Source organism: Notechis scutatus, chromosome Z (genome assembly GCF_049901735.1).
Source record: "Notechis scutatus isolate UNSWTSFEM ecotype Mainland chromosome Z, rNotScu1.2, whole genome shotgun sequence".
NCBI classification, from domain to species: domain Eukaryota; kingdom Metazoa; phylum Chordata; class Lepidosauria; order Squamata; family Elapidae; genus Notechis; species Notechis scutatus.
Window position 1 is genome coordinate 26,720,785 of NC_142025.1, and position 26,161 is coordinate 26,746,945.

At 38.2% G+C, this 26,161-nt stretch overlaps 1 protein-coding gene across 2 annotated transcripts in view; it reads right to left on the reverse strand.

Annotated features, from left to right (window-relative positions):
- Nucleotides 1–674: 674 nt before the first annotated feature.
- UBE2E2 (ubiquitin conjugating enzyme E2 E2) overlaps nt 675–26,161 on the reverse strand; it is a 119,750-nt gene continuing 94,263 nt past the window's right edge. For both annotated transcript variants that reach the window (XM_026685716.2, XM_087948055.1), the window contains exons 4-6: nt 4,094–4,226; nt 3,045–3,192; nt 675–1,574 (exon numbers count right to left, since the gene is read on the reverse strand). In XM_026685716.2, the coding sequence (XP_026541501.1) occupies nt 1,477–1,574; nt 3,045–3,192; nt 4,094–4,226 (379 nt within the window). In that variant the 3' untranslated portion in view covers nt 675–1,476. The remainder of the gene's footprint in view (nt 1,575–3,044; nt 3,193–4,093; nt 4,227–26,161) is intronic.

The following is a 26,161-nucleotide window of genomic DNA, read 5'->3' on the forward strand; positions in this document are numbered from 1 at the left end:
CTGATAAGGGTAATAGTGATGTTGAATGGCCTGCATTTATACATCTGTCTGATAGTGGACTGGTACACTCCTATTCTTTGGAAATAGTTTTTTAACCTTTGCCCATATGAACAATATCAAAAATATTTTTAATATTCACAAATTTTCTTTGTTTGTGACACACACTCCTAAATCTCCCAGTGAAGATCAAGCTTTAACAGTGAATACCCAAATTTCTGTTCTTTAAATAAAGTAGCACTCATGCCTTATTATCATCCCATTGACTGATACAATGAGTCTAATTTCCATTTCAAATGAACTGATAATCAGATACCTTTTTTACACACAATCATATAGTTTTGGATCATTTTCCTCAATAAATGAGCAAGTATAATGCTTTTGACACATTTGTTTAACTGAATAAATAACAAATATTGAAAATTCTAAAGAATTCTCAGATTTTTAAGCAACACTATAAGAAAAGATGATCAGCTTTATCAAAGATGATTAAAAAAGAATACATTTAAGAATTTGCTTATGCAATAAAATTTTCTATTTTGAGTCTACAAATGCCAACACTAAAGTTTTCTTTTCCAAAATGAGTAGCTTAGAAGAAAGAACAAATGAAAAATCCTTTAGTTAAATCCAGGGCCAATTTACTCTATTCCATGTGGAGCAGAAACTGCATATTATTAGTCACAGTGTTTTTATTGAGTGTTTTATTAATACAAGTTTATATCAACTAATCTGTAATCAAAAGTGGCAGGACCCTCAGAAACTTTTTATATATAAGATATACATATCTGTGGTTCAACCAGTAGCTTTGTGTTAAAACATAGTCTTAATAATCCACAGTGGTTCTTGATTTTATGCTTTTTATAGAAAACCTGTTCCCAGTAACATGCATCTACCCTTAAAGACTTCAATAAAAAAATCTAAATACTACACTTAAGTAGAAACAATATGTAGTTCTGAGTGTGCTTGCTTTTCTCAAACACACAAAAGAAAAAGTACATTACTATAAAGCTTTGTGACAAAGCTCTACACAAGGGGTCCCCGACCCCAAGACTGCTGCTGACCTGTGGCTTGTTGGGAACCAGGCTGCGTAAGTGTGTGAGCACCTACAGCTGCATTTGTACAAGCAATGTGCAGACATACAAAACCATCCCCTCTTCCCCCCCATTGCTGGTCCATACAGTTGGACAGATTGGGGTCCACTGTTCTATACTATTATAGATTCAACATTCCTTGCACTGTAACCAAATTCCGTATCTGTATTTGAGTTACCGGATTAAAAAGGTATACGTATTAAAAAGATGCACTTTTCAAGTTCAGCAGAAAAATAAAATAAAATAATAAAAGGGAAAGGAGAAGTATAATCAACCCTATCACAAAATATTTCAAAATTTAATAAAAATTAATAAAAATCAAACTGGAGGGTTATGGATGCACTTAGTGAATGTGCTTGTAAGGTCCAGCATGTTCTTCAGCAGTTTCCTATGTTGCATATCTCTTGGTCCACTGCCTGGCCATTCTGTCATGCTCCGCTCTATTTGTCATATATTGAGTAGCAATACTTCCAACCAGGGGATCAGCTGCAAAGAAAATAACAGTCAACCACTTTTCATATTTCAAGCTAATTCTGACCCAAAATTCAAATTCAGTTTAAGATTGATTAATTAACTAATGAAACCAATTTATATTGCCGAACCATCTTACAGACATTGGCGCTGAGCTAAAACAGTTTATAAATACATTAAAATACTAAAAAAAGCTGATCTAAAACAAGAATAATAGAAGAGACATAAAAATACTCACCTATTTCTAAGGACATAGTAACATGTTAATCTGAAAGATTCGTAATAGAACCAACCTCATCTTAGGGGATAAGATTTCACAGTGCTGGCACCATAGCAGAAAAGACAGTCAAGAAAGGACAACCAAACATGGCTGACTGGACAACAAAACTTGTAACATGACCTCCCTTCTGGATAAGGGAAGGTGGGAAACTGGATGAAAATTGTCAGATAGAATCAGGGGATGGTTTTTTTGAGGAAGGACAAACCATGCCCTCCTTAAAAGTCCTGGGAACATCCTCCTGCAGTAAAGAGTTTATCATTACTTGAATCCACTTGGCAACCATGACCCTGGAGTCTTTTGCTAATCAGGAGAGATAAGGGTTTAATTGACAGATTGTTGGACTGACTGCATTGAGGACCGTGTCCATTTCATCAGGTTCAACAGTTGTTCCCAGATAACCAGAAAATACCTTTCCCCAGGCATCTTGCATAGATCTGCACCAACTGGGAATGAATCCAAGCAACTTTGTCCATCAGGTATTGAATGAATTCCTCTATGCAGCCCTGAACATGGTCACCTGAGACCTTCTTTTTGGAAATCCAAGCTGGCTGAGAAACAATCGCCAGCTGCGGCAGAGGCTTCCCTTCGGGCGACTCTCCTCCCCCTTCCCCTACTTCTCTTCTCGTGACCCCCTGGCTGGCTGTGGCAGGGCCGGGAGGGTGTTTTCACGCATGGGGAAATCCTCCTCAAGCGAGCGGCCGGGCCCAGCCAAAGCGTAGCAAAGGTGCACGCGAGGCAGGTAGCTTCTTGCTTAAGGAAGGTCTCCTGGCAGTTGCGCACCTTCCTGGCCCCACCATAGCTGGCCAGGTGGTTGCGAGAGGAGAAGGAGGGGAAAGAGGAGGATTGCCTGAAGGGAAGCCTCCACCACGGCTGGCAATCATTCCTTAGACAGCCTGGATTTCCAAAAATAGGGTGGTCTCAGGTGACCACGTTCAGGGCTGCTACAGTATGTTTTTCTCAAATACCTTATGTATTTATTTCTAATTAGTTATTTCTGCTAGTAAGTTATGAAAATATATTCTTGGATATTAAATAGTGGAATGCAACAAATTCTGTTAATTCATGTAACTAAATACTATAAGTTATTTTAATATGGTATTTCTTGATCAATTAGGTTTAGAGAGCTACTTTCACTTTTTAAAGTTAGAAACAAAAAATAATCCTACAGCCATCATAAAGCTAAATTACAACATATTTTGTCTTACCAGGATTGCAGTCTGTAAGAAGTGAACAGATGGAGAGAAGGACTTTGGATATTGTTAATGCTGGGCTCCAGTTGTCTTTTAAAATGTCCAAGCAAATCACTCCTTGGCTGTTAATATTACAATGATAAATTCTTGTCCGAAATGTAACCTGGAAAAGGGTTATATTTTATATATTAGTCATATTTTCAGTGCATAGGCTGTGATAACTTTGAAAAATCAAAATTTATCCAATTTTGATAAAAATATATGAAGAAAAAAATAAGTGAAAAAAATGAACAAAAAACAATGTGAGTGGGAAAAAAGGAACTAAAAGGTTTTCTGAGTTTGTGCATATGGAGAGGGAGATGGAGGGAGGGAGGGAGGGGGAAAGAGAGAAAAAGAGAGAGAGAGAGAGAGAGAGAGAGAGAGAGAGAGAGAGAGAGAGAGAGAGAAGGGCAGAAAGTCAATGCAACTAAATAAAGACAAAATAATGCTTTCATCAAATATCAAGTAACTAATCAATCCATGTGGGAGGGGGAGGGGGAGTTTAAACATAATTAGATAAAATCTGAAAGTGATTAGTATCTACTGAAGTCCATGAATTATTGTAATAGTAACTAAAATTTGAAGACATTATGTGTGATAAATGGCTCCCTATCTCAGACAAATCAAGTATAAAACTTTCATTATGGTTTATAAAACATGCCAAAAGAAGGAAACATGGGGCAATTTTATTTATCATAAACAGTGATATTCAAGTTTTTAGATTAACATCATGTTTATTATAATATGTGCTGACTCAAAATAGTGGGAAATGTTCCTATTTTTAGAAATTATAATAAGAGAATTGTCTGGTTTCTACAAAAAAAAGGAACTTGGAGTTACAGTTGTTTTCCCTAAATTATATTAATGTAGTTTGTAAAGTATTGACAAAGTGTGATCCATATTAAATTACTAATGATTTAGTCTAATTGAAATTTATGAAGCAAGTTATTTATAATTAACTTAAACCCAATAATTTCTATGTAATTAGATATGACAACCATGTTAATTTTACTTTTCCCTCTTACCTTTGGTGGTTTAAATGGATAATCTGAAGAGAAGGTGATATCAAGAAAAAAAACTCCTCCTTCATATACAGAACCTGAAGGTCCAAGAATAGTTGACCTCCATTCATAAATGTTGTCTCCCTTGGGTCCAGCACTATAATAAAAGTAGAACAAATAATTCTCTAGAACAAGATTTTCAATAGAACTGAAAAAAAGACTTAAATTTCTTTCTTCCTGTCTGAATTCATTTGTTGTTTCTTAGCCCAAAGTAACTTTCATCAAAGATACAAATTCCAATAGTGCTATTGGATTTTAAAAATGCCATTCAGTATTTTTTACAGAATTTTTATATTTCCTACAATATAATTTGCAGTTAAGAAGCACATGAAAAATATCTGCAACAGATAAAGTCTTTACTATTATTTCATACCCAGGACATGTTATCACAATATCATATTGTGCTCAGTGCCAGGTATTTTTTAGGTTGAAAAATAGTTTCTTAGCCAACCAATTAAGGGATCTATTTTTAATTGGTTTAATTTCATGTTGGTTTGAGCACTAATAACTAGGACTGTCTGTTTAAAAATTCTCTTATCTGGGAAGTTTTGAGAGAGGATGCTGGGGAGAAAACCCATGATGTGAAATAACTTTAGAAAGTTGACTGACTCAGGAGCTGGATTGGAACATATGTTTGAAACAAAGAAGGATATGTTCAGTCTCTCCTGGATGAGAGTCAGTCAATCTTTTTCAAGTGAACCAATAGCCTTTCACAGTTTAAAAGCTGCCTGAGAAAGAATATGACAGCATTTCTGGATTTTCCTCTATTTGTTGTTTTGGATTTGTAGAGTGAATTTGATTTGGCTGTAAATGACTATTATGATTTTCAAGCCTTTGATCCAACACATCCTGGGGAGAGGAACTTGCCTTGCATGCTCTTCTGTGGGTTATTTTGATCTCTTAGCTTGTTCCTTTAGGTTCCAAATTAGAAAGGGCATTGGTTCTTACCTGATATGTCCATTCTCTGGGTGCTGTGATGAGCATCCAGATGAGGGTAATGTTTCTGTCTTGCTGCTCGATAGGCTGAGCAAAGTTCTGACCCACCTCCTTGATACTTGCCCCCAGTTTTCCTGAAGTCGAAGTGGTAGGTTACATAATTGTTTGTTCAGTTCACCATTGCTCTTTCAGTTCTTGATCAGTACCAGACCCAGACCCAGATTGTCATCTGGGTGGAGATGGATGCTCATCACAGCACCCAGAGAATGGGTGCATCAGGTAAGAACCAACGCTCTTATTCCAGTATGCTGTTCTGAGCATCCGGACGAGGGACATACCCAAGCTGGCGTGTCCTACAGGAGAGTCTCTGTCTGGTTTGGAGTCTCTGTCACTGTATTAATTTGCTGCAGGACATGGCTGCCAAAAGTAGCCTCTGCTGAGGCAAAGGTGTCCAGTCTCTAATGTCTGATAAAGGGCGACAGTGACGACCAGGTCACCGCTCTACGAATTTCTTCTATGGAGGCTTGTGTCGCCCAAGCCGCTGATGTGGCCACACTCCTGATGGAGTATGCCATGATTTCTCTGGGCACCGGTAAGGTCTGCAGTTCATACAACTTTGCAATCGTCACCCGAAGCCATCTGCCCACCGTCGAAGCTGTGACTTTTCTGCCCAACGTGGATGGTTGGAATGAGACAAAGAAGGCCTCCGTCTTCCTGTTAGGAGCAGTTCTGCTGATATAAATGCGGAGGGCCCTTTGCATGTCTAAAGAATGCCACTGTCTCTCCAAAGCATGTGCTGGCCTTGGACAGAAGTTGGGTAGAACTAATTGCTGTGCACAATGGAAAAAGGAATTGACTTTGGGGATAGCGGCCAGGTCTAACCATAAAACCACCCTGTCAGAGTGGAAGATGCATAGATCTTCCCCCATGACAGGGCAGCCAACTCTGATATCCTCCTTGCTGAGGTGATTGCTACAAGGAAAATCCCCTTGTAAGTAAGGAGGTGGAGGCTGGTATTTCTTAAGGGTTCAAATTATGGTTTGGTAAGCACCTTGAGAACCTTGTTAAGGTCCCAGGTGGGGTGTCTATAGACCACAGGAGGTTTTAAATTAGTGGCCCCTCAGAGGAAACTGCATACTCTCGATGATGTGTGAGAGACTCTAGATTCCTGCAGGAGAACTGAAGCTAGAGCCGCCACCTGCCTACAAAGAATATTCGGGGGCAGCCCTCTGTCCAACCTCTTCTGGAGAAAGTCCAGTACGTTCGCCATCAATGCTGAGGTGGGGTCTATTTTAGTCCTGTCACACCACTTGCAGACGTTCTTCCAAGTGGTGTTATAGATGTGATTAGTGGACAGACATCCAGCAGCCTGGATAGTCTCGATAACCTTGTTGGAGAATTCCTCACCTTTCAGAAGTCTCCGCTCAAGTGCCAGATGGCCATTGGAGCCACTGCAGCTCCGGATGTTCTATGGGGCCCTGGCTGAGGGAGACCCTGTCCAGAGGAATCATCCATGGGTTGGCAATTGAAAGGCTGATCAGGCCCGCAAACCACGGGCGTCTTGGCCAGTACAGAGCCAGAAGCAGTATTTCTGCCCTCTCCCCTAACAACTTCTTGATTACCTTGGGTATTAAAGGAAGGGGAGGGAAGACGTAGAGGTGGCTCCTGGGCCAAGGGCAGCATTGAGCATTGATTCCCTCCATTCCCTGAGCTGGGAGCCTCGAATAGAATCTTGGCAGTTGGTTCTTTAATGGCGAGGCAAAGAGATCCAGGATTGGCTGGTCGAACTGATCCGACATCTCCTGGAAGAGGCTCAGGTGCAGGTGCCACTCGGAATGGTTGATAGTGGCTGTGCTCAACCAGCCTGGTTGTATGTTGGTCAATCCCGAAATATGCTCTGCCTTGATGGAGTGGAGATGCCTCTCTGCCCAATAAACACTTCGATGTAGAGGAGCACACTGCAGCTGTTCTGCGCTATATCAAACACTGAACAGATACTATCACTGTGGATAAACATATTAGGATCTATCCCAATCAGAAGTCCTGGATGACCAAGGAAGTCCAGAGCCTCTTGCATGACAGGACCAAGGCCTTTTGGTACGGTGGTGAGGCAAGATATAGTATTGCCAGACCTAGTCTGAAGAAAGGTATTCGGAAGGCCAAGACTAAGATTGAGGATAATTTTTATAGTAATAACTTGAGGCAGGTGTGGCAAGGGATTCAACAAATTACCAACCATCAACCAACCAATGTCATCTCTGCTGAGGGGAATGCTTCATTGGCAGAGGAGCTGAATAATTTCTTTGCTTGCTTTGAAGTGGAGACATCAGAGACAGCTAAAATACAGTCACCAGCCCAGTGTAGCCTCCACTTCATTGTAAAGGAACAGGAGGTGAGGAGCATTCTGAGAGCTGTGGACCCTAGAAAGGCTGACAGTCCTGATGGTATCTCTGGGTGAGTGCTTAAAGACTGTGCTGATCAGTTGGCTGGAGTCTTTACCAGTATCTTCAATCAGTCTTCATCCCAGTCCACTATTCCATCTTGTTTGAAGGCTTCCACCATTGTTCTGCTACCAAAGAAGTTTCCCATCAATAACTTCAACAATTACAAACAAGTGGCACTCACTCCTATCATCATGAAGTGCTTTGAAAATTTGGTCTGTCAGCACATCATTTCTGGTCTTCCACATACATTTGATAAACAACAGTTTACATACAGAAGAAATACATCTACAGAGGATGCTATAGCCATCACTCTTCACGCTGCTCTGATTCATTTGGAACACCTTCCTACTTGAGGATGCTTTTTGTAGATTTTAGCTCTCATTTAACACAATACTTCCACATGGACTAGTGTCTAAACTTATGGATCTTGGACTTTTTTATTTAATCTGTCTTTAGATTATGGATTTCCTGTCTGGACGCTCTCAGAGGGTCATATTAGGTAATTATCTCTTCAACCTTATTCTTAACACTGGTACACCACAGTGTTATGTGTTGAGTCCCTTACTCTATACTCTTTATGTACATGACTGCATTCCCACTCATGCTAGTAATACTATTGCCAAATTTGCAGATGATACAACAGTGATGGGACTCATCTTTGGGGGGGGATGAGTCTGCCTATCGAGATGAGGTGGATTGGTTGCTTTCATGATGTGGAGATAAGGGCGTTGGTATAATTATCTGAGAACGCCCTTTATATCTATGCTGTAAGAGAGCCCAGGAATGGGATATGACTCCTCCCTCTAATGTCATAGAGCTGAGTCTGCCACTATATAAAAAGCCAGCCCCTGGTTGGCTCCCCAGCTTTTAGGCGAAGATGCTTGACAGACGTAACATGTCGCGAAAATAAATTCACCCCACCACCACCAAGACCAAACGCATAAGGGTGGGACTGGACTTTTGCAATGTAGATAGAAAGGGCATTCTCTGCTAATTATACGAACACCCATTCTCATCCATGCTGCGCTGAGAGTCCAGGAATGGGACATACCAATGCCTGCATGTCCACGGGAGGGCCATCATCTGGTCCACTTACTCCGACTGTGGGACAACCTTCTGTAGTACCCTCTGTCCAAATATAGCTTCAGCAGAAGCAAAGGAATCCAGGCAATAGTGCCATATAAGCAGCGAAGAGGACACCCAGGTAGTTGTCCTGCAGATTTCCTCAAGAGATGCCTGGGTAGTCCAGGCGGCAGAAGTAAAAGCACTTCTAGTGGAGTGGGCTGTCAGATTCTCGGGCACTGAGGGAATATTACAACCACATGGGTTTAATGGACCACACAAACCAACTAAAGCTCTCTAAAACATCCTGAGTAAATCAAAAGATACAGCAGCCTCAAAAGAAAAAACAGGAGTCATCTACAATATTCAGTCTACAACAGACATTATGTAGGACAAACAGGCAGAAGATTAGCAGAACACAACCATGAATACAAGCTAGCAGTCAAAAGACATAATGAAAACTTTTTAATTTCACAACACATGGACAGACTTAACCATAGTTTCAACTGGAAAATGTGATTATTCTGAACCAAGTCAAGTCCAAAATCACTAGAGAATTCCTGGAAGCCTGGTACTCTAACAAACTGGTCATCAAAAGACACATAGTCATAAACAACATCTACGTACCATTCAAAAGAGATAATCAATAAGCCAAAAAGGGAATAAAGAGACCAAAACATTATCCTACCAGCAATCAATATCCAGATGAGCATAGATTAACATCAAAGTTAATATCGGACATCGGCTAATCAAGAAGTAACTAGTACCCCAATCAAGAAATTGCCAAACAAGCTAACAGTAAGCAGCCTAACCAAACAACCTCTAAGACCATTCCACCAACAATGACAAGCATGTGACTAGAACATAAATTGAGAGCAAACCTCACTTGTTGCTAATACTGATCATGTTATTTAGTTTGGGTAAATGTCTGCAACAAAATAATCAAGCTCAGAGAATACCAAGGACTTCTCATTCCAATCCTGGCCTACAAATATTCCTCTTTGATTGATAATAACATTTACTCCATAAAATCCTTCACAATTCAGCTTTGCAGAGTAAGTAAAAATAATGAAAGTTTGGTGTTAGATCCACTATTGATTTGCAGAGCATATCATTTTTTAAAAAAATAGGATTAGAATAGCATAAGAATAGAATCTATTGCACCGTATGCAGCTGAACTTTAAAAGCTATGTGAACTTGCTTTTCTGCAATTGACTGTTACTATATACTTAAAGTTTCTATATCTGATATCAAACACTGTTAAAAATTAACGTCCTTTTTAAAAAACTCTAATGAGATTATATACATTTCTGAGGTCCAGCTTGGTAAATATACTTATCTTGTGCAATATATTCAGCAAATGTGATATGAGGGAGACTCGATAATTGTCCCTTATAAATAATTCTATTAAACATTTTATAATTTGTGAATTCTGCACATTGAGATCTAACATTTGGGGTTAAAAAAACTTGCCTCTTGAGGGACGGTGGAGCTGGTGTCACGACGATACGGCATGCGATCTTGGAGATCTGAGATCGCTGCCGATATCTTTGCTTCTGGATGGTCCAAATGGATCTAAATCGTCCCGAAGAGATGGTGAATGTAAAGAGCTCATCCTGTTGATCCCAGGGATACAGCGAAGTCCCTGGTAGATCCAGGAGAAGCTCTTTTTGCCAGCGGCAAAGAGGCAGCCATTAAAGCTTAAGTTGGGACAGCTCCGAAGCGGAAGAGAATAGAAAGAGAAAGTGTGCTAGTTTGGTGATAATTTTTTCTTTACTTTAAGATTTGAAAGGACACCCTAAGGAAAAGAAAGAATCTGTAAAATTTTAGACAGAAGTGATTAAGTGGCGATCTTAAACAGGAAGTCAAATTAATATTTTTTTTCTTTGCTGGACTTTTTATATATTATTTTTTATTTTGAAACTGGACTGGTTTTTTTTTTTTACCTATTTTTTCCCTTTTATCTTTTCTCCTTTTTGACTTTATAATATTTTAGGCTAGAGACTCCCTTTTAGTCTTTTTTAAATATCTTTTTTCCTTTTTAATTAATTTTTATTATATTTTGTTTGGAAAAGGAGGGGGAAAGTGAAAGCAGAGGAAACTTTGTAACACTGCCAACTAGAGGCTTGGAAATATTGTATTTCTCTTTTTCTCTCTCGACCAGACAAAACTGAGAAATAATTGAGACTTCTTTTCAAGGACTTTGAGCCTGTTTGATAAGATAGAGGGAAGAGCATAGGAGAGTATTATTGCCGGTGCTCTTCTGGGTTTCTATCAGCAGCTGGAGTCTGGTGTTGAAGTTTACAGAAAAAAAGACGATAAGACTCTAGAGAACAGAGTTACAAAACTTAACAAAAGCCTTGGATAACTAAATAAGGTGCAGTGTGCTCTTTTTATTTTTTTCTTAAGCTGGGCTATTTCTTACTTTAACAAACCCCTCCTTATTTTTTGTAATAGCTATTCGGATCTTTGGCTTTTTGGAACTTGCCTTGTCTTTTTTTTTTTTTTTTTTTTTGCTTTTGGAGTTTAATTTCTACTTTTGTGTTCCATTTTAAAGGACAATTATTAGGATCAATAATCTCTTTTTTTTAAAGGGAGTAGTCTTTTTTTCTTTTTTCCTTTTCCCTTTCTTGTATTTTTTTATTATTTATTTTTCACATTGTTTTTCTTTTGTGTGGCTTCTTTTTATTGTATACCTTTTCATACCTGAGACTTTTTAATTGGATTAAGGTGTTGAAGAACCTGAAGAATTTCTTTTTCTCTTCTTTAGTTTTTATGGTTTTTTTCTTCCTTTTTTTGAGTTTTTACTGCTATTTAATCAATCAATTGGATTAAGGTATACAAGAACCTGAAGAAACTTTTTTTTAAATCTTGCTTCTTTTTTTCCACTATTTTTACTTGGAATTACAACTGGTTACTACATGAGTGGATTAAGGTCTAGAAGAACCTGAAGATTTTAATTTGTCTGAAATGAGCAGGAAACAGCGGCTGGTTCCTCAATTCCTACTTCTTCCTCTTCACCATCTGGAGGACAACGCTCAATACAGATGATATTACAACAAGAAAAAGAACAAGAAAAGGTGACACTGCAGATGATAATGCAAGGAATTCAAAACATACTAGCAAGAACAGAGAATATTGAAAAGACAAATTGAAAAAACTGATGAAAAGGTGGAGAATATTCAACAAATGATGATGAAATATGATGAGAGATTCCAAAAAATTGAAGAAGATAAACAAAGAGATAAGAAGATTGGAGATATTGATGGCAGATTAATGGTGGTTGAACAAGATAAAAGTGGGATGCTGAGATGGGAGATGGACAGATCAGAATTTTATCTCAGATTCCAAAACATAGAGGAAGAAAAAAGACAAAACTTAGCTGAGATAATGAAAGAAATCAGTTGGCGTATTGCTAATTCCATCCACAGTCACATCTTTGTGGGGATCTTTTCCAGTAAGTCATCATCTTGACAGAATCTGGCCACTGTTGGAGCAATGTGGCCACAGAGTCACTTTGAGTCACTTGTACCTATCTAGATGGGCTACATGATCTTGTGCAGCTGCGCTGCATCTGGATTACACAGACAGATTCAGGGGTGGTTGCAAAGGGGGATTGGAGCCGAAGTAGGCCTGGAGGAGATGAGGTTTGAGAATTTTCTTCATCCTCCCACATGAACTTTTTCATATGTTTTTCTAATACCTTATGGTGCTTGTTAGCGTCTTTTTCTGCTGCTTAGGAGATACACTTAGAATGCTTCAATTTGTTTTGAGAATTTGACATGGCTTTTGAGCTACTGCCGCTTGCCATTGTGACCACTTATTAAATTTTACTGTTAATGAGGCTGAAATGTTGGGCGGTTGGCATGCCCAGGGGCCTGAACCAGCAATGGCCAGGAAACCCTAAAACAATGCTCCCCAGTTTTGTATAATCTTATGTAAGAATACTGAATTCTTATTCTTGTTCCTATTATTATTATTATCGTTATTATTATTTTGTTATTAATTTTATTATTTCCGAATTAGCCAAATTAGGAACACCTCATAGGCCTAGAAAGGAGGAATTGTTGAAATAAGATGTAGGCCTGCGACAGCTTCCTGCACAGGCGGACACAGGCCTTGGTGCTCGCTGTGGTGCTGCTGTTTAATTCTGTGAGGGCATAAGCCAACAGTTTCCTCCTTAAATGAATAAGGGTCCAAAATAAAATAATTATATCTGAATATCTATCTATCTATCTATCTATCTATCTATCTATCTATCTATCTATCTATCTATCTATCTATCTATCTATCTATCCATCCATCCACCCATCCATCTATCTACATACACACACACATATGTATTAGGGTGATTTCTCTCGGGTTCCAGGAAGGAGACCCCTGCTTGGGGAAAGAAAAGCCTCTCACAGTTCCAGAAATAAAATGCAGATCACTACCGCATGGTTAGTGAATCTGCAATGGCGCCAGCCGTTATCTCTTTAGGCACATAATGAGTTAAATCGGCTCAGCAGCACTTCCACGCCTTGTGGGGAGTCGATACTGCTGTTTCCCCTTGAATAAAAAGGCACAGTGGGGCAGATGGGAGCTGATGCCCCCACCCCAGATGGTGTTCCCAGGGGAGAGAAAAAGCCTCGGACCCTTTAAAATGGAGCCTCTCCCGTCGGGCGCGGGTGGCGGCGATTGTAGTGGCTCAGCTTGAAAAGATCATAATGTGAGTTGTTAGTCATGCGGCTGAGGCGTTATCACCTCCGATCGTCCTGGGGGCGAGAGATCATTATCTGAAACTACGGTGAGCTCCCTTGGCTCGAGTTATATATCGTAGGAGCTGCTTGACTCATTGAAACTAAAAGCCTTAAAGGAGTTGTTTAGAGTTAAAAGCAAACCTTTTGTTGACTCCTTTGAAGCCTTTGCTATTCCGGCCAAGGGAAAGGAAATTAGCTGCCTATATCCACGAAGGCTGAGCAAAAACTGGGGATGCTAGGGAGGAGTCCCGTGGAGGAGGAGGAGTGTCCTCTCAATTAAAGCCCAGCCTATCAAACGAGCGACAGAAGCATTATCCCAAACAATGAATGCTCTGAACAGCTCATCTGGAGAATCAGACTTCCCTTATGCCAGTCCATTGCAAGGTTATGAAACTTCAGCCATGCAGACTCAAGAAGATTGAAACTTGAAGGTTCTGTGGCATTTAGAGAGGCAAAAGCTCAGTATATTCTCTAAATATTAATAACACCAGCACTGTAGCCTGCGTTTTAGGATCTACTCTTAAAGGCTGATCGTCTATCATCTCTATCTGCACAGGGGTAGCAAAGTTCATTGTATTTACAATGCCTCTACTTTTGTCAAATTTATAAATTTGGTTATAGAATCAATTCAAGCTTCCTGTCTGTGCTTGTGCTGGGGGCCTAAAGACAATATAATTTAAAATTCTATGAGTGCCCCTTGATCCAACTGAACGTGAGCTCTCTTTAGAAACTTTATCCCTCCCCACAAGCTCTTGAGAAGCTGTTGTCATTTTTCTGGATTGACTGTTGGTGTGAAAGGTGATAGTGTCTTGTGGTTTGGCTGGTTAGGTTGCACTGTCTGGTTGGGCAAAGTTTGATGACATGTCCCAGCTCTCTGCAGAAAAAGAAAAGAAAAGAAAGAAAAATACTCCACCTTTGTCTTTCCTCAGTAGCTACTATTCTGCTGTTCTCCTCAGTAGCTACTATTCTGCTTTTCTACTATTCGGCTCTCCCTCTTCTGAATAAGCCCTAGAAGGCATAAGGGGAGGAAAATATGAAGTGGAATTTAGGGCTGGGCTCATTTTACTGTCCAATTGTATCTCTTTCCAAGAACATAAAACTGGTAAAATTGTTCCAGATTCCATGAAACCCCTTGCCCATCAAACTCAGAGTGGTTGGGTGCCAAACTTTGCCTATTAGGGCAGCTTCATTCCAATCCATACCAGCAGTCAACAACTTTAAATCGACTATTTATAGCCTCATTCTTCTGCTGCCTTGCTTGAATTGCTGAATTTAATATTTGATTGTTATAACTTGTATTGGGTTCCCAAAATACGCTCTGAATCTGAAAATTCTGATAATTATCCATAACTGGATCATTGTCTTCCATGATTTGAAATATCCACTTAGCTACTAATTCCTTCAACAAGTTTGGTACATAAAACACCCTTGTGTGATCCAGCAAGAATTCTACAGCCCAGGTTCACATAAATAACTCACACACTGAGGGATTAATATTCTCATCTTGTCTGGTTTGTGCTCAAATCCCTCCATGTAAGCATGTGACTTAAAGCGGAAAAGATACCTTAGGCATTGCTGCGCAGTGGAAACTGCAGGAAGTATGCTGACATCAGGACATTTTTAAACTCTGCTGAATCAACTGAAGCATTGTGGCTATCAAGTTTCTCACTTCTCTATCTCAGTCTCTATCACCTCCTGTCAATATAGCAGGGCATCCACCAGGCCTGGAGTTGAGCCTCCATGTACTTGTGTATCTGTGGCTATCCTAGTAAATGTTCTCTTTTACCCAGGATGAGCAATGGGAGTCTGGGGAGATTAATATCTGGTCCAAGTAATAGATCAACAGATGAAGTGTTACTATTTTATTGCAATTCTTCCTATAATACAGGAATCTCCTCAGCATGCTTGTCATAGAACGTGGAATAGAATGGAATAAAATGAGGAATGGAATAGGAATGAAATGGAATAGGAATGGAATAGAATAACTTTATTGTCACTTTGAATGTATGCTAATCTGCCTACATTAAAATGAAATTTCGTTGCATACAGCTCTGATGATCACTATCTCCAAAATACACTACATAACCATGATAGAATAAATATATAAATACATAATTATGAATATTCCCAATATATTATATGACACAGAGAAACAATACAATCTAGTTCAGATGTATACATGGACATGGTGAGAAGAACGAACCTTACGAGTTTACCAGATGGATGGCATAGAGAACAAAACTGTTACAGAATTTCAAGTCCTGCTAGAAATACTTCGAACCTCCTCCCAGAGAGGAGCAACAGAAACAGACCCTAAAGTGGATGTGAGGATTCTCTAACAATGCTTTGATCCCTAAGCACATAGTGCTTATAAGCAGTATCCTGAATAACAAGAAGGGAGCTTCCTATAATCTTTTTGGCTGTCCTTACAACTCTCTGTATGTACTTTCTATCTGAGGCACTGCTGCCACCAAACCAAACCAAACCAAACAGTGATACAATTTGTTAAAACAGTCTCTGTGTCTCTGTAAAAAGTGGCCAGGATAAAAGGAGAAAAATGTGCTCTCCTCATCCGATGTTGGAAATGCAGATGCTGGTTTGCACACTTCACTAAGGATGATGTGTGGAGAGACCAGTTTGGATTGTTAGTTATCTGCATCCCTAGATATTTAATACTTCTGACTATGTCTATAGATGCATCCTTGATATTGAGTGAAGTATGACTATGTAGGCTCTTTCTAAAATCTATAATGATCTCCTTTGTTTTATCAACATTTAGAACCAAGTTACTTTTATTGCACCAGCCTACCAGAGCCTTCACCTCTTCCCTATAAGCATCTTCATTGTTGTCCCAGATAAGACCCGTCACTGCCGTGTCATCTGCATACTTCACAATATGATTTGTAGATTTGGCACAGCAGTCATGGGTCATCAAGGTGAACAGTAGCAGACTCAAGACACAGTCTTGTAGGGAATCTGTACTCAAAGAGATAGAACTGGAAACTTTTCTTGCAACTCGCACAAAATGGGGCCTATCAATAAGGAAATCAAATATCCAATTATATAAAGGGGTATTAAAAACTAATAGGCCCAGTTTGTTCACCAAATGCTGAGGAATGATTGTGTTAAACGGCAAACTAAAATCAACAAAGAGCATTCGCACAAGAGTATTCTTCTCCTCCACATGTGCCAAGCACACAGGAAAGTTCATTATCTATAAAGTGGTTCTTCCGAGAGGCAAACTGTAATGAGTCAAGTAAAGGGGGAAGGCATGAAACAATATAGTCCTTTACTGATCTCTTAAAACACTTCATCATCATATAAATGAGTGCAACTGGATGGTAATCATTAATGCATATGATTATAGTTTTTTTGGGCACTTGTACAATGATTGCAATCTTAAAACGTGATGGAACCATGGCCTGATGCAATGAGAGATTGAAGATGTCTGTGAAAACAGTAGCCAGCTAGTCAGCACACTCCTTAAGTACTTGCTCAGGGATATTATCAGGACCCACAGCTTTTTGAGTACTGACTTTCTGGAGGACCTTCCAAACAGCAGTTGTATCAAACCTGAGCACCTGCTCATCAGGAAGGGGAAGAGCCTTCCTTGCTGGAACATTATTTGTGGCCTCACACTGCCCAAAAAATATATTCAGCTTGTTTCAAGAGTCCATGTCACCCTTACATGTCAGGGAAGCTGCTTTATAATCAGCAGTAACCCAAATATCTTGTCACATATGACTCAGGTCCATAGGATCTTGAAAAAAATCTGTACTTTCTGACTATATGTCTGCTGTTTTTATAGCACATCTCAAATCAGCTCTTGCTATTCTAAGTGCTGCTACATCGCCTGATTTGAAAGTGGTGTTTGTCAGCTTCAATATCACCACAGACATCCAAGGTTTCTCATTTGCTCGCATTAACAATACTTATGAACATTGACATCCTCCATATACTTTTGAATATAAGCAGACACAGTAGAAGCATACTCGTTCACATCAGCATGTTGTTCATTCGTTGCAGCCTCTTTAAATATGTTCCAATTTGTGCACCTAAAGTCGTCTTGTAGGGTTTCTTTCCATAGCTCCTGCTGGCCACACTCTCACTTGTTTTCTAATTGGTCTCTCTCTAATTAACAAAGGCTTATGTGCTGGCATAAGCATCACAGAGAGATGATCTGAGGAGCCAAAATGAGGGCAAGGGGCTGCTCTAAATACTTTCTCGATGTTAGAGTAAGGTAAATCCAGGGTATTTCCACCTCTAGTAGCAAGGCCCACATATTGATGGAAATTAGGGACAGCTGCTTTCAAGTCAATCTGATTGAAATCCCCTACTACAATGCAAAACTCCTCTGAGTGGATAGTTTGCAAATCATTGATAGTGGTATAAAGCACTCAGGGCTTCATTCTTGTTTTCACTGGGGGGAATATACACTATGAATAGGATGATAGTGAATTCTCTTGGCAAATAAAAGAGCTACATTTAACAGCCAACATCAGAAGAGCACTGGCTGGAGACTTCCTTAGCATTAATACATTATCTCTCATTAATATAAATACATACACCCCCACCATAGGATATTCTATTCAAAGCACAGCTTCTTTCCAGAAGAAATGTTGAAAAGACCATTGTATTGATAGCATTGTCTGGAATAGAGGACTATAACCAAGTCTCTGTCAGGATTATAGCACAGCAGTTTCTTTTTTTAAAATATCTTTTTTTAAATTAATTCTTATTATATTTTGCTTGGAAAAGGAGGGGGAAAGTGAAAGCAAAGAAACTTTGTAACACTGCCAACTAGAGGCTTGGAAATATTCTATTTCTCCTGTGACCAGACTTTCTTTGGAAGTCCAATCTCTACACTTGCTTTTTATTTTAAAGGGAAAGCTTTAGTATTAATGTTTCCTTTTTTTTAAGGGAATAGCCTTTTTTTCTCCTTTCCTGGTATTTTTGTTTTTTCATCTACCTTTCTGGTTTATTTTTATGCACTCTTTTCTATTTGAGACCTCTCAATTGGATTAAGGTGTTGAAGAACCTGAAGAATTTTTCCTTTTCCTTCCCCCCCCCAGCCTTTTTCTTCATCTAACTACTGATTGGATTAAGGCAGGGGTCCCTAACCGCCGGTCCGCGGATCGGCACCGGGTCAGCGGAACAAGCCTTACTGTCGTTGCTGGCGCCCGCCATCTTTTTGGTAAAAAAGCAATTTTTCGTCAAAAGATGGCGGCGCCAGCGCTTCGGGTGAGCTTTTCCGGGTAGAAAGCCATTTGACGGGTAGAAAGCCATGACGTCACCGGAAGTGATTTTTCGTCAAAAAAAGATGGCGGCGCCCAGCTGACGCCGGAACCGGGCCGCGGCGTCGAAAAGGTTGGGGATCCCTGGATTAAGGTATTGTTAAGGTAATTCCCCGTTAGGAGAATGAGCGCATACAGGGAGACGTATAGAGAGTAGTGTTGGAATAATACACACAGAGCACACAGATACACTGTACAGTAAATGTAGGTTTTTACTTCCAGAAAGGTTTAAGCAAAGTCCAAAATAAGCAATCCAAAAGTCATTCACAGGTAAAATCAGTCAGTTTTACAATCCAGGGATAATCCAAATATCAAATTCCAGTGTCAAAAACAGTTCAGTATCAGACTTACATTAAATCCAGTAATATCAGTCAATTAGAAGAAATGGAGCAACAGCAATACTTTCCAACAGAAGGAAACAGAGATACACTCACACTCTCTTCTGAGACTCAGACTAAGACTAAACAACCCAGGTTTCTGGCTCCATCTTATGGCTGTTTGAGAAACCACACCCAATTGCATGCTCTTGCATTCCCTTAAAGATATAGTACTAAAATGTTTATCCTGGTTTATATATTTCTAACCCAAATACTTGTTAGGTGACTTATATTCCTAACAGGTATACAAGAACCTGAAGAAATTTTGTCCTCCCTTTTTTTTAAAAAAAAAAATCATTACTATTTGGCTTCTTTTTTCTACTATTTTTATTTCGAACTACAATTGGTTATTTCACAATTGGATTAAGGTTTAGAAGAACCTGAAGATTTTGAATTGCTTAAAATGAGTAGGAAATTTACAGCTCCTGGTTCTTCAACTTCTACATCTTCCTCTCCACCATCTGGAGGACAACGTTCAATAGACAATGTTAAAGCAAGAAAAAGAACAAGAAAAAGTGACTCTGCAGATGATTATGCAAGGAATTCAAAATATTCAAGCAAGGTCAGAGAATAGAGAACATTGAACAAAGAACAGAGAACGTTGAACAAAGAACAGAGAACATTGAACAAAGAACAGGGAAAACCAATGAAAAAGTGGAGAACATCCAACAAATGATGTTGAAGTATGATGAGAGATTCCAAAAAATTGAAGAAGATAAACAAAGAGACAAGAAGATTGGAGATATTGATAATAGATTAACGGTGGTTGAACAAGATAAAAGTGGAATGTTGAGATGGAAGATGGATAGATCAAAATTCTATCTTAGATTCCAAAACGTAGAGGAAGAAAAAGGACAAAACTTAGCTGAGATAATGATAGAAATACTGGCTGAAGCTTTGGAAATAACTCAAGAGAAGATGATGGATGGAATAGATGAGGTTTATCGAGTTTTCACAAGATATGCGATGAGAAATAGCTTACCAAGAGAAGTTCACATTAGATTTACAAAGAAAGCCATTAAAATGCAAATACTGCAAGTGGCAAAAGAGAAAACATTGAAATATAAAGACAAGGAGATTGTGGTCTTGAAACAAATACCCAGAAGAGTGAGAGAGATGAGAAGAGAATACCGATTCCTGACTACTTAAAAAAGCTACTTAAAGCTACTTAAAGCTACTTTTAAAAAAATGCTACTTAAAAAAGAGGTGAATTATAGATGGCTGATTCCAGAAGGTTTAATATTCACATGGCAAGAACAGAGACATAGAATTGACTCAATTGAGAAAGCGGAATTATTTTATACAGAATTTTTTGGAGGGAAAGAGGAAGAGGCAGAAAAAGAAATCTCACTAATTGAATTCCAAGAGGACTGCCAAATGGTGATTGAAAAAGAAGAAGGTGCAGTAGGTGGAAAGGTGGAAGCCAAAGAACAACGTGAACTAAGATCTACGAGAGCTGCTAAACCTAACTACAAAATATAACCATGGAAGAGAAAAAACTGATTACAATTAATTTAAATGGACAACTCAGCCATTAAAAGAAGGAAAACCTTTCATAAATTAGAGAAATTAAAATTTGATAGAATTTGTCTACAAGAAGTACATATTAAAAAACAATATGAACAATTGTTGATACAGCCAAAACTAGGGAAAATATTTACTTCCTGGACACAATGTAAGAAAAGAGGAGTGGTTTTTATATATTAAAGAGACCATCCCAGCAAAATTGATTTATACCAATGATGACGGAAGAATACTAATGGTGGAAATAATGGACAATAATACCAAAACACTCCTGATTGCAATCTATGCTCCGAATGACAAACAAGAAGAATTCTACAAAAAATTACATATGAAAATAATTGAACTGGACTATGCTAATAGTTATGATGGGAGATTTTAATGGAATTGTAGACAATAAATTGGACTATACAGCACAGAAAACAATAAAGCAAAACAGAAAGACTCTCCCTAAATCTTTTTTTTAAATGGTAGATGAAATAAACTTAAAAGATACATGGAGAGAAAGAAATGCTAAAACTAAACAATACACCTTCTATTCAAAGAGACACTTATCATGGTCCAGAATAGATATGATATGGATGTCAACAGAATTAATAACTAATATTCAATGAAATAAATATTGAAACAAGTACTTGGGCAGATCACAATCCAATGACAATTCAATGGAAAGGACAAAAAAGAAGATCTAGATGGATGTTAAATAATACTATTTTAAAGGAAAAAGACTTCACACAGTGGATGGAGAAAGAATTGGCTTTTTTCTTTAGAGAAAACAAAAAAGAAGATACATCAATTCAGAATGTATGGGATACAATGAAGGCATATGTTAGAGGCTTGATAATAGACTATAAAGGAAAAGAAATACTATGAAAAGATTAGCCTCTAAGGCCTTAGAGGATGAGTATAAAAGGCTTGAAAAAGAGCTACAGAAAATGCCACAGAAAAAGGACATCAAGCTAAAAATTGATATAGTTAAACATAAAATGGGTCAAATAGAAAAAGAAGAATTAGCACAGAAAATTAGAGGTGCTAAACAGAACTACTTGAAGATGCAAACAAACCAGGTAGATGGTTAGCATACAAATTGAGAAAGGAGAAAGAATCAAGGAAAATATTGCAATTAACAGATGACCAAGGCCAAGTTTGCTATGGTAGTAAAGAGAAGAAGGAAATCATTCGAGACTTCTATGGGAAACTATATATATGCAAGAGAATATTGATGAGGAAAGAGTTAAACAGTACTTACAGAATGCTAATTTGCCTCAGATACCTAAAGAGATTGAAACAATGTTAGAAAGCAATATAACGATGATGGAGTTAACTGAAGCACCCAAGAAGCAAAATAATGGAAAGGCACCAGGCCCAGATGGGCTTCCGGCAGAATTTTACAAAACATTACAAGAATCGTTGAATCTTCCATTGCTAGAAGTTATGAATGAAGTTATGTTAAAGAAGAAGATACCTAAATCATGGTCAGAGGCTTATATTACTAAAGAGGAGGCCGATCCATTACAAATTAAGAACTATAGACCTATTTCTCTACTAAATGCAGATTATAAAATCTTTGCTTCAATATTGGCAGAAAGACTTAAAAAATATGTAAATAATTTTATTCATCCTGATCAAAATGGATTTCTGCCAGAGACAAATTAAAGATAATATGAGAGTAATCTTGGACACCTTGGAATACTACGAGGCACATTCTGGAAAAACAAACGGCTCTGATATTTCTAAATGCACAGAAGGCATTTGATAATGTGAATTGGCGATTCATGTTATTACTGTTGGAACAGATGGGCTTTACTAGAAAATTTATTCAAGCAATAGAAGCTATATACTATAAGCAAACGGCAAAGGTAATGATAGAGGGAGAACTGACAGACTCTATCAATATAAGAAAAGGAACAAGACAAGGGTGCCCACTATCACCTTGGTTCTTTGCGTTAACTTTGGAAGTGCTAAACAGAAATATTAGAGATGAAAAGAATATAAAAGGAATGAAAATCAAAAAGGAAGAATTTAAGCTGCAAGCATTTGCAGATGATCTGGTTTTCATCTTAGAAGACCCTCTAGAAACAGCACCAAAATTGATAGAAAAAGTAGAGACATATGGAAAGGTGGCTGGTTTGAAAATAAATAAAGATAAGACAAAGATCTTGACAAAGAATATGCTATTAAGACAAAAGGAAGAACTGGCAGACCTATTGAAAATTCAGGTCACGAATAAGATCAAGTACTTGGGGATATATTTGACAGCAAGATGTAGTACACTAAAAGAGAATAATTATCAAACTTAAACAGCAGATAGCGCTAGATCTGGCAAAATGGGAAAATTTACAACTATCACTAATAGGGAGAATATCAACAATCAAGATGAATATATTACCCAGAATTTTATATTTGTTTCAAACAATTCCAATTAGGCTTGGAAAAGATTACTTTGAAGATTTAAATAAAATTGTGTTGAAATATATATGGCAAGGTAAGAAAGCGAAAATAAAGTTAAAACTTTTGCAAGATGCTAGAATTAGGAGGATTTGGTTTGCCTAATTGAGAGTTGTATTATCAAGCTACATATCTGATGTGGGTTAAGGAATGGATAACACCAAGAAATACTAGATTGTTGACATTAGAAGGACATGATTTTTTGTTGGGGTGGCATGCTTTTTTTATGGTATAAAGGAACTAAAACACAGGGGTATTTTAGAAGACATTATATACGGGAGTCTCTGTGGTTAAACTGGGAGAAGATTAAAAGACAATGTTATTTGAAAATTCCAGTCTGGCTATTGACTATTGAAGCATTTTCTTATCCTATAATATACAAAAAGGAACAAACGGTTAGATATGGTGAAATATTGAATGAAAAGGGTGAACTCAAATCTATACAAAAACTAGAGGAACAAGGTATAAAGATGAATTGGTTTTCATATGCGCAAATACATTCAAGGTATGATAAAGATTCTAAAATGGAAGGTTTCTATGATAAATTGACTGATTTAGATAAGATTTTGACAAGTACTGATGAAAAAGTGATTACAAAATTGTATGGATTTTGATTAGAAATTAAATTAGAAGAAGAACAAGTTAAAGAAACTATGATTGCTTGGGGGAAGAATTTTTGGATATGGGATTGATTTAGAGAAATGGCAAAATTGTGGTCTCAAAATTATAAAATGACAATGTCAACAGCATATAAAGAAAATTTGTATAAGATGTTTTACAGGTGGCATTTCCCCCAACAAGAATAGCAAGAATGTTCAAGAATAAATCCAAAAATGTTGGAAATGTCATCAGACACCTGGCTCATATTACCATATGTGGTGGACTTGTGCGGATGCTAAAAATACTGGACTAAAATCCACATGTGGTTGGAAAAATGACAAAAAAACATATAGACTTGAGACCAGAGATATTTTTATTGGGAATTTTACCTGAAATATATAGTAAAGACTTGAAATATCTGATTGTAAATGTATTAACAGTGGCTAAGATTGTATTTGCCAAAAACTGGAAAAATGAGAAAAACACCATTACAGGAGGAAATCATTCAGAAAATATTGGAATGTGCTGAAATTAGTAGATTGACATTTGAAATTAGAGAACAAGAGGATAAACAATTTTATAAAATTTGGGATCTTTTCTATCAATGGTTAGACAATAAAATACAGTAATGAAATATGTAGACTTTTAGAAAATAATAAATATATAAAGATGTACTTCTTTCTTATTATATCTACAAAATGATTTTAGGATAGATTTGGGATGATAATATGAACTGTTATAAAACAAACTAAGTAAATTATGATTATCTTGTAAAACATGAATGAATAAAAGTATAGTCAAATGATTGATTAATAATGATACTAAGGTATTTAATATTTGATTGAAAATACGAGATTATATGCAATGTAATTATAATTGAAGACTATGAAATGGAAGCACAAAACAATTTGTAAACCAACCGGCACACTGTATGTACACATATGGAAGATGGCTTGATGTTTTTATGTTTTGTTTGTTTATGTTTGTTTTTATAAACCAATAAAAACTTTTTAAAAAAAAGATTCAGATCATCTTCTCTTGGGAATAGATAGATAAGATTCCATAGAACTTGTGGGGAAGTCAGATCTGGATCTTTTGTGGCTGTGCAACAATTCAAGACTAATTCCTCACTTAATTTCTCCTTCTTGCCTGGCAAATTAATTTTCAACAGAAATCAACAGAACTAACCACTAAAGAGAACTATAGTTAAATTGGTTGCAATTAAAGCTGATGAAATGTGAATGGGCATTGGTATGATTACCTGAGAATGCCCTTTCTATCAATGCTGCAAGAGAGTCCAGGGTGGGTTAGACTCCTCCCTATTATGTCATAGAGCTGAGTATAAAAAGGCTAGCCTCTCACCAGATCCCCCAGCTTTGGCGAAGATACTTGACAGACTCTGAATGTCTAAGGAAGCAAGGAACAACATTGTTAGAAAAAGATCTGCGTCCAACAGTACCGGACATAAGAAAGGCGGGACTGGACTCTCTTGCAGCGTAGATAGAAAGGACATTCTCAGGTAATCATACCAATGCCCATTCTCCTCCATGCTGCTTCAAGAGTGCAGGATGGGACATACCCAAGCCAACATGTCCACAGGAGGGACTATGTCCGGTTGTTTACTCTGTCTGCGGGACAATCCTCTGAAGTACCCTTCTTCCGAAAGCTGCATCCGCCAAAGTGAAGGAATCAATTCGGTAATGTCTAATGAAGGGAGACAGAGATGCCCAGGTAGCCGCTCTACATATTTCCTCCAGCAATGCTTGAGTAGTCCAAGCGGCCAAAGTAGCATCGCTCCTTGTGGAATGGGCCATGAATCTAGCTGCCACCGGGATGTACAAAGTGATGTAGGCTTTGGCAATACAAGACCTGATCCACCTGCTTAAGGTGGGAGGAGAGGCCTTGCAACCCATTGAATTGAGGGAGAAACAGACAAATAAGACCTCAGTCTTTGATGTAAATACGTAAAGTCCTCTTAACATCCAGTTTATGTCATTTGTGTTCCTGATCATGGGTAGGATTAGGGCAAAAATCTGGGAGCACAATTTCTTGGACCCTATGAAACCAGGTATTAACTTTAGGGACAAAGGTGGTGTCTAAACGAAGGATCACCCTATTGTCATGGAAGGAACAGAGATCTTCCCTGACTGAGAGAGCTGCAAGCTCAGACACACTCCTAGCCGAAGTAATGGCAACCAGAAAAATCACCTTATAAGTTAGAAACTGAAATGAGACTGATATGAAGGGTTCAAAAGGGGACCCTGTTAATGCCTGCAACACCTTGGGTAACTACCATGTGGAATATCTGCGGATCGCCAGTGGGCGGATATTAGCAGCCCCTTTTAGGAACCTGCGCACAGAAGGATGATGTGACAGGGATGAAAAATGCTCCCAGTGGATAACGGTCGATAGGGCAGCCACCTGACGGCAGAGAATATTGGGTGAAATGCCTTATCCAACCCGTCCTGAAGGAATAGTAATACATCCGCTACAGATGCTGTGGTGGGAACTCGGTCCACCTTCTGGCACCAATTGCAGAAGACCTTCCATGTGGTATTGTAAATGCGTGACGTGGAAGGTTTACATGAGGCCTGAATAGTAAAGATGA